Source organism: Solanum verrucosum, unplaced genomic scaffold (genome assembly GCF_900185275.1).
Source record: "Solanum verrucosum unplaced genomic scaffold, falcon-dt-bn FXZP01000166.1, whole genome shotgun sequence".
Lineage (NCBI taxonomy): Eukaryota > Viridiplantae > Streptophyta > Magnoliopsida > Solanales > Solanaceae > Solanum > Solanum verrucosum.
The window spans coordinates 797,002-807,249 of NW_026020139.1; the positions used below are offsets into that span (position 1 = coordinate 797,002).

Sequence of the window (10,248 nt, forward strand, 5' to 3'; positions counted from 1 at the left end):
CCTCTCTCTTGAGCAGGCTGAAAATACATGGGTGGTTTTGTATTTGCAACTACAAACCCATTAAATTAGACCCCAACCACTAGGTAAAATCACCATTAAAATGCATCTAACCTATCACCAAGCTAGACCCAATAATAATATCAACACATATTTGCTAAATCACACCCCAAGAATGGGGGTTTTTAGCATACATCAAGAAATAAGAAATTATACCTAAAATGATAGAGAAATAAAATCGGTATAAGAAATTAAACCTTGATATAAGAAAAGGAAGAAGAATAGAGAAGACCTACTTCCAATTTGGGGAAGATGAACTCCTTTCTTCCAGTCTACCACCTAACCCTCTCCAAACTTGAGAGAAAATATGTAAACAAAGCTGAAAAATTACAATATTTTTAGATGCCCAAAATAACAACTAAAACTAGTAATTATAACTTTAGTGCTACAGTGGATCGTTTGGCGAGGTAATTGGGAATCGTCGATCGACTCAGCGATTCACTGATCGACTCAGCGATTCGCCCATCATCTGGTTCATCGCCTTCTGTGCTTGTATCTTGGATGGTTATTTTGGATATAACCAAATCTCTATTACACCATAAGATCAAGAGAAAACCACTTCGACTTGTCCCTATGGATCTTTCTCTTTATAAAGGATGTCGTTTGGGTTATGTAATGCTCCAACGTGTTTCAACGCTGCATGTTGTCTATTTTTGCTGACATGGTGGAAGATTCAATGGAAGTCTTCATGGATGACTTCTCAGTTGTGGGCGATTCTTTTGAAACATGTTTGGCTCAGCTTGGGCAGTCCATTTATACATTTGTTGAAATAAATTTAGTCCTAAACTGGGAGAAATGTCACTTCTTGGTTAGGGAAGGTATAGTTTTGGGTCACAAGGTGTCACAAAAGGGGTAGGAGGTCGAGAAGGCAAAGATTGAGGTAATTGAGAATTTACTGATGAGCCCACAAATTGGACTCATTTAGGGCATTATTTTGATATAAATAGTGTATTCAAATGCTTATTTTTTTCTCAATATCTGATGAAAACTCTTAAGTTTCAGGTACTTGAAGTTTTAGTGGAAGCATGGACACTTAGGCGCAAAAAAGCTGAAAAGAACGAAGAAGCTGAAGCATGAGCATCGCCAAGAAGTTTTGGGGATTCGCCGGAAGAACTAACTCCGCCCTTTCTTCCAGTATGAGAAGCCCTGAAGGAAGAGGATCAAAAAGGTGATGAAAGGAGTAGTCGGTGTTTCGCCGAATAGTTTCGTGAAGCGGTACTATACTGCCCAATGGTCCAGAACGTGACGATGTTGTAGGCAAGCACTCAACGGCGATGAAATAGAAGAAGGGTAAGTCACTGTGTCATTTGGCGGACTCAACTAACCTCACCGAACTATGCGCCTGCACTAATTTTTGATGGCTATAAATACTAAATTCTTTATTTATTTTACAAGTTCCGAACCATTATTATTATTTTCAGAATAAAATAGTACATTTTTTGATATATTCTCTCAAGTTTAGAGATGGTTTTGTGGGAGACTTGAAGAGAGAAGGATTTCATCTTCCCCAAATTGGAAATGGGTATTCTCCGTTCTTCTTCTTTTGCTTAAATCAAGGTTTAATTTCATATACCCATTTCTGCTTAGTATCATTCTAGGTGTATTTTGTTATTTCTTAATGTGTGGGTAAAAACCCTATTCTTGGGGTGTGATTTAGCAAATATGTGTTGATATTGTTGTTGGGTCTTATTTTCTGATTGGGTAGATGTATTTTAATGGTGATTTCACCTAGTGGTTGGGGTTTAATTTAATAGGTTTGTAGTTGCAAATACAAACGCACCCATGTGTTTTCGGCTTGCTCAAGAAGAAGGCCGCAAAAGCAAGACCACTAGGCTGATGGCCTATGAAGTGGGTCGACATGAGGTTCAGCCCGAGTGGGTGAACCCTAGTCCCATATCCTAACACTCAGCTCGAGAGAGTGAGTGGGGTAAGGCGTAGGCTGGTCTTCATGCGGTAAATGAGTGTCCTAGAGAAACAGATTTGAAACGGGGTAAGTTGCCTAAGAGGGAACTTATTTTCATCTAAAGCTTAGCCTAGTCACTATTATCTTGCAAATTTCCTATTGAAAGCATTTACCCAACAATTTATCTCAACTTGTATTGCGGTCACACCCCAAGAAAATTTCCCTATAGTTGATTTTCATGTTAATTATTGTTGTTTTTACTACTTGTGACAAAACCCCCAATTGATATTTGACACTTTCGTTTCACCCCCTTTAATTTACCATGTTTTTGTTCGTTAATGTCTGTAGCTACGACTAGTTAGAGCTTAATTTTATTTTTCTATCAAATATCAAAATCACACTGTTGGGACACGACCCCAACCTTTAGTTGGGTTACTATACTATCGATGATCGTAGACACTCATACTATAGGTTAGTGACATTGGTCACGATAAGCATCAAAATGGCGCCACTGTCGGGGAATGGTGTTATTTGAGAATTTTTAGATTAGTAAAATTTTTGTTCTCTTTAGTTGTAGTTTACTGACTTAATATTTAGTTTTGTTTTGTTGATTCTCTAAACATTGCCAAAAGCATGAGTGTTAACGGTAGTAACGGGAGCCAAGTGGGCCATCAGAACGACATCAACAACCTCGAGGATGTCCAAGAGCCGAACATCAATGATTCATATCTCATAGGAGGTGTTGGAGCCATCCGTCTACCTCCAATAGAGGGAAATGCGGTGTTTCACATAACAAGCACCATGTTGCAACTCTTCCAACTAAAGGGACCTTTCAGTGGATTAGCACATGAGGACCTACATGAGCATCTTCGAAACATTGTAGATGTGTGTGGACCATTCTAATTCAAAAATATCTCGCAGGAGTCGGTTTGATTAAGGCTTTTCCATTTTTCATTAATGGGGGAGGCATGCAAGTGGCTAACTGTGCTGCCACATAACTCGATCACTTGATGGGAGGACTTGGTCACACATTTAATGTGCGATTTTCCCTCCCTTGAAGATGATGACTATTCGTGATAGAATCCAAAGCTTCAAGTGTTTGAATGGAGAGCCTCTGCACGAAACTTGGCTATGGTTTAAGAAATTGGTGCTACAATGCCCAACCCATGGTCTACTAGATAATGTGCTCCTTCAATACTTTTATCGAAGTCTAGACTCGGTAAACAAAGGTGTAGCTAACCAAGTCTCGCCTAGAGGATTAATGCAGTAACCATATGCAGTAGCAGCGTAACTTCTTGATGGCATGACAACCATCAACAGGGTGTGGTACACTTGCAAAGATCGAGTCTCACCGGTCACATTTTAGCTATCCAAGGAGCAGGTTGAGAAAGATAATCAGAGAGACCAAAACATGGCCAAGATCATGACACAACCTGACATTTTATCCAAAAACATCATGGGGGATAGTACCCATGGTGTCAATGTTGTGGTATTCCGGGGTGCGAATTCTGAGGAGATGAAGTTTGAAGCCATGTATGATGAGAAAGTAAATTTTCTAGCTAACCAATGCGGGGGCTATCGTTCAAACTACCTAAGGCAGGATGGTATTCAAGGATGGGTTAGAGACGAAGGCTGGAAGGAGCGGGATAGTGAATGGAGGGACCGTAATCCAAATTGGAAGGATGGGGAGAAGGATAGCTATGTGCCTCCCCACGAGCATCAGAAGCCCAAGGACTCGAAATAAGGTAGGTCTGAGGATGTGCTCTAATGTATCCTAAACAAAGTTGAAGGGTCAGACAAAATGCTAAAAGGCATAAAAGAGGACGTGTCTACTCTCAGCCAGACTGTCACCTCTCATTCAGTTTCAATCAAACAATTAGAGACCCAAATAAGTCATATCTTGTCCCATGTCAATCTGAGACAACAAGGGGGTTTTCCTAGTAATATTATGGCTAACCCCAAGAGAGAAGTCTGAAGGTTAACCTGCGTCGTGCCGCGACATTAACTAAGGCATTGTATGGGAGGCAACCCAAAACCATTTACTCACTTTTTTTATCTTGAGAAAATAATAGTGTGTTGTTTGTACAGATTGAGTAAGGACAGTGCTTGAAAAGATGTACGGAGGGAAGTAATAGTTCAGTTTGGCGGATTGTCGACAATCACAACATACCAGATCCCTCCCACTATTTTTCACAATACGTCTTAAAAGTTGAGTCTGTAAAACTCGGCATAGTATGAATATTGTCGGCACATCGCCAATCTAATTGGCGTTCTCGATAAAAACCGCCAATGCACAGCTCACCTTAACTGAAAACTTTGTTATACTCTGCGTTTCACGAAGTAATGGAGCAAAATCGACTAACGTCGTCGAATGAGCAAAAACTAGATGGTCACAAGCCATAGGTTTAAAAGTTCCATTTCATTCAGTTTGTTTCACGTTGTCCCTTTTCACAAACTCACACTCGCACTTTAGCAGTTATATTTCTCACACTTTTAGAGTATTTTACATGTCAAATTGTGCTCGAATTAGGATCACATTGGTGCCTAGCAAGCCAGTACTATCTAATTTGGCATCAAAGGTGGGTAATCCAACTCCTAAGTTATTTGATCAGAATTTTTTCTCATTTTCATAATTACTGACAGTAGAAAATCTCTGTTGAGTCTTTGACTTACTGGGATTGTATATGTTATCGATTAAGACTTGATATTTTCTACATGATTTGAGGGACTACCATTTAACTTTGCTTTGAGTAGAACTGTTAAGCGGTGGGAATAGAAGTTTCTTTGGGTTTTCATTGAAATTGCGTTATATAAGCATAAGTTGCATTATCTGGGGTTGCGGGGTGAAATTTGAAAGGATGGGTTGAAACTAGACGTGTTGAGTTGATCGGTGAGATGAACAAAATCCGCCGAACTGCTCGGCGGTTCGCCTAACTTCCCCATTCTCCTTTTACTGAATACTTTATGTATTGATCAATTTGTGATTTTCGGTGGTCAATTTAATTCGCAAAATGCACTCGGTGACTCGCCGAAGGATCCCTTGCTCGCTCTTTGTCTGCGCCCTTGTATTAGTTGTACATCACTTTAAGCGATTGGCCTAACAGGATAAGGGCTTCGCCAACTAGCTTGGCTAAGAGATTCCACACCCAAAAACACCCTTTTTCTCCTGTTTAAAGTGCTATCTAACTTATCCTCGAAGTCTTTGCAGTAATGGCTAGATCAAAAGTCGCAAGGAGAAATGATCCACCCAGGCACATAAGAGCACGAGAGTTTAAGAAAGACTAAAAGAAAGCAGAACTAGCTAGACAAATGAAATATACCAATGAAGCCAGAGCAGAGAGAGGAATTCCCATTGAACCTAATGTGCCTTCATGGGCTTGAAGTTTTGTTAATGCAATACGGACCTTCGGAGCAGCTCAGGAGATAGGTCAGATGATTGCATCTAATCTTGCTGCTGAGGCCACGGCAAAGGGAAACAATGAGGACTAAAACAACAATACTCCTGCGACCATGGTTTTACTTCAGGGAAATGCATCGAATTCCCCGGCAGATAGAGAGACTACATAGACAGGACTCTTCTCGACCTCATTATATATCTTATCTTTCTTAAACTTTGGGTACTATTATTATTCGCATTTGAGGACAAACTCTCTTATTTGTGGTGGGGTGAGGCCCACCTTGTTTTGGTGTACGTTTGGGTTATCTGTTTTTAATTGTGTTTTTAAATTGCTTTATGATTGTTTGAGCTTGTAGCTTCACTTATTCATAATTGCAAAAGATTTTTTGCCCTTCCTAAATTTTTTGAATTTCTCGCACATTTTTGCCACATCTCGTGAGTAGAATGTGGTGGTTCTTTTGCAAAAATATTTTATCTCTCGATTTCGATCAATATTGATGACTTGAATAGTGCTCTCAATTGAACGAACATGAATTTAGGGCTACGATGAGGCCAAATTAAGTTGCATAGAAAATATGTGAACTCATTGTGATTAGCCATTTATCGAATTGATTTTCTTGTAATGACCATTGCACACTAGCGAAAGTGCGTAGTCTTCTTTGACTTAAGTGTCGATGGCTTGTATGATTAGCTTGCTTTGAAACTTGTATGAATAAACCTAGAATTTGCACTGTTAGTCTGATTGATTTAGAAATGTGTCCTCTTGAGATTATCTTAGGCAACTTTAAAGAGTGTGAGCCAAATTTGAGATATACCTCTTTTGTAGCCTACCCGTGAGAGTGTGAAACACTTTTCAACACCCTTTGAGCCTTCTCTTTCTTTGGAAGAACCTTGATGAACACTAGACCTTACTTGAACCACTACCTACAATCCTCTTGAGTTATGGTTTAGCGAATAGCCAACTTAAGCCAAAAGCCTAAGTTGGCGGTGTGGTGAAAGGGAAAAGGAGAAGTCAAGAAGTGCCAAAAAAGTCCCCCTTAACACATGGTATTGCATAAAAATGGAACCTCTTCAATTCAATTCAATTAAATTCAAAAAAAAGAAGAAAAAAAGAAATGTGGAATAAAGTACGAATGGAATCGAGTTTCAAGCAATTCATGGAGGAGAATAAGAAAAGGTGACTTAGAAGCACTAGAAAAAGAATTGATAAAGGAAAAGAAGGGAATGTCATGAGAATGCCACAACATATGAAGAAAAAGTCATTGAGCCTAAATGACCATAACTTCGCACTCAGCCCCATTACAAGTCTTAGAAAGTGCTTTATGATCTTGAGTAAGCCATATCGAAAGTCGATTAAAAAATAAGGGCAAACCTATGGGTGAAAACATGGATTGTGTTCCTCTTTTTTGAGTGTGAGCGTTGCATCTGATTCCTGATCTTGAATTGATTAACCTTTGTGTGTGAATATGGAATCATTCTTCATGTGAGGGCATTTAGATACTTTTTGTTGAGCTTGAACTTGCACAGGTAGCAAGTATTGTGAGCATGAGAGTCATTAGTAATGGTGTGTCACAACTTGAATCTTTGAGTACACATTTGATCCTTGAATAAGTAAATTGAGTCTTGTTGTGTGCACTCATTATTGAGTCTTGTGTAGCACTGTTTGAGACACCCTTTTTGAGGACAAGCAAAAGTTTAAGTTGGGGGTGTTGATGAGTCCACAAATTCGACTCATTGATGGCTTTATTTTGATAGAAATAGTGTCCTTGAATGCTTATTTTGTCTTAATATCTGATGAAAACTCTTAAGTTTAAGGTATTTGAAGTTTTAGGGGAAGCATGGACACTAAGTCGCAAAAAGGAACAAAAAGGCTGAAAAGAACAGACTCCGCCCTTTGTTCCAGTATGCAAAGCTCTAAAGAAAGAGGATAAAAAAGGTGATTAAAGGAGCAGTCGGCGCTTCACCGAATAGTTCTGCGAAGTAGTACTATACCGCGCAATGCTCCACAACGTGAAGATGTTGTAGGAAAGCACTCAACAGTGATGAGATAGAAGAAGGGCGAGTCGCCAAGTCATTCGGCGGACTCGACTAACCATGTTGAACTATCTGCCTACCCTAATTTCTGATGGCAATAAATACTTAACTCTCTATTAATTTTACAAGTTCCTAACCATTATTATTATTTTTATAATAAAATAGTACGTTTTTAGATACTAACCTTTAAGTGTTTCAAAGAGAAGTTAATCTCTCCAAGCACAGTTGAAAAATATGGCCTAAACTATGACAACGCTTATGTTTACCATCTACAGGCACACTTTTGTGTTTTAAAGCAACACTTTTGAAGTGTCACATTTCATTCTTTATAGGCAACACTTTAAACTCGTTTCTTGTTTTTCAACATTCAGCCACACTATAAAAATGTTGATGAAGGTAGTTATGCCTATATTTATGTGGCCACATTTATACAAGTTAAGCCACGACTTTCTAATTAAAAATTAAAATATAATAACAGTATTTTAAAAAAAATATATTATTATAATATGTATCTTGAAACCACTTTTTAAATAAGAAATATAAAGCATCACATTAAATAATAGAGAACCAAAAATATCTTCTCAATATAAAAACCTTTGAAATATTCTAATATTCAACATCAACAATTAGTAATGCAAACTATTTCAAAGGGTGCTATAGTACATTTAAAAAAATTTAAAACATCCAAACTTTTCATGTAGTATCATGAATAATATTAAATCATAAATGGATAAAATTGGTCAACCGAATCAACTCAACTTTCGGCCACCATTTCCAATTGCATCGCCATAAGTTTCCTACAGGTTCAAAGTGAAATTGAAACTTGATTAGATAGAAAGTAAGTATACTTAGAAAATGTAAAACTATGATTCAATAATATGTGAAACTGCAATAATGCAAAAATATAATATTAATCTACAATCTCGTTATGATGTGGGAGGCAGTAAATCATAGATTTGCAGAAACACATGAAAATAATGCTAAAATGTAGCACAAAAATGTAGAAAAATGTGGTATTGATTATAGAATGCAGAAATATAGAACAAACTTGAAGAAACATAATGTAGAAAATAAGAACATTGCATAAATGAAAAATATTGTACATATCTTAGTATTTAGTACCTAAATATAATCAAACCGATAATACCTTTCCAAGAGTCGGGCCATGAGTTGATCCAGAGGAACGTGGAATATTTTGGACTCTTGTAGCCCGTACACTACTAGAATCAACCGGAGATGGTTGGTTAGATCCGATAAACCCTTTTGCATCCTCAAGGTTTAGTCCAGGATTATTTTTTACTAACAATTTCATGAGATGTCGCAGTTGTTGCAATTCTTGCACTTCTTCCTTCAATCCTTGCAACTTTCTCAGTTCAACAACTTCTTCTTTCAATTCTTTAACTTCTTCCTTAAATGAATTGATTTCATCAGCATGTTTTTGTTTGATTTTGATGATTTCCTCATCTTTTTTTTTAAGAAGTTCTTGTCACAGATCTACCATAGCATCGAACTCGACCAGGTTGCTCATTTCCAGACACTGCCTTAAATGAGTCATCTGTTGTTTCCCCCAAGTTTTGACGATTTTGAAGTTCAGCCTATAAATAATACATTAGGAATTGTCTTGATAAAGCAAGATGAGAGCTAAAAGTCAAACACTGCCTTAAATTAAGTTCATGAATCTTGTCATCAGCCGACAAGAAACAACACATTGAAGTTACTGTACATTAATGATTACTTAGTTGAAAAGTCAAGGGCTTTGAAAAGCAATTAACGGTCAAAAGAATTACTTACTATTACAACTTCAGTTTCAGGATCAACTTGTTTTTCATTCTTTGTACGAGTTGCAATAAACATTTCAGCCTTTGATGGTTCCTCATTATTCTCTTTGGTTGCACGCTACAAAAAATGTAAAAAAATATAAGCAACTAATATCTAATCTAACAAAATATAAAAGATAAAAAAATATTTATCTACAAAGTGTCTAAAATGATACCAGTGCCATGCATACTCTTCCAAAATTAACAGGCCCCATTCGACGCCTCCATTTTTGTTTCTTTCTGTTTTAAGAATTTAAAGAACACATGGCCTGTAATATAAGAATAAGTAATTAATATATATATGGACTAAAGAATTAAATGCATTATTTGTATCTCACTTTAACCGTTGGAAGCTCCTGATACTCTATCAACTGGCGAAATTGAACTTCTGGTATCCAACTAGGACAATTTTTTAGCCGATCTTCTAGTGTTTTATACTTATCAAAATTATTCTCCTTAACATATCTCTTATGTCGCCTCCAAGCATCACGAAGACCATCCATCACCCATTTTTCTCCTTCTGCTGGAATTATAAACTTGTTCTACACAAATAACATATATGTTATCTTTACTAGTAAAATAGACATGAAAAAGTAGATACATAAAAGGTTGAGTATTCTTACATTGACATATTCCCACATGCGTAGTTTAGTATCTTTTGGCACAGCAGGACAACCAGTATACAACAAGGTGATGAATCTAGAGTTCCTAGCAATTGTTCCTAGAAAATTGCTCAAATCAGACACTCTTTTTTCCAGTTGGCCCGACAGCTTGTCCATGATCAAATGTCACCTCCTTTCTTTCTTCAAAATTTCTTGCATGAATAGTATTACATGTTGTCTGTCCTCGAACCTTTTTCTTCTCCAAAGTTCCTGATTTAATGTAAAATTAAATAAATAAGATAAAACATACTATACAACTATAGAATTTACAATGCAAGTAAGCTTATATAACTACCAAAAGAAGATTTAAAACATACCATCTTTTGAACAATTTATGTCCATATCTTTATCTTGAACACACTCATCAACTTCTTCTGG

The 10,248-nt window shown here is 37.2% G+C and overlaps 1 protein-coding gene across 1 annotated transcript; it reads right to left on the minus strand.

Annotated features, from left to right (window-relative positions):
* Nucleotides 1–8,140: 8,140 nt before the first annotated feature.
* On the minus strand, nt 8,141–9,987 carry LOC125827513 (uncharacterized). Its single transcript, XM_049506808.1, has 6 exons — nt 9,832–9,987; nt 9,547–9,750; nt 9,183–9,287; nt 8,882–8,986; nt 8,539–8,799; nt 8,141–8,188 (listed from the first exon to the last, which is right to left on the minus strand). The coding sequence occupies exons 1-6, from the start codon at nt 9,985–9,987 to the stop codon at nt 8,141–8,143; spliced, it is 879 nt and encodes a 292-aa protein (XP_049362765.1).
* Nucleotides 9,988–10,248: the final 261 nt, after the last annotated feature.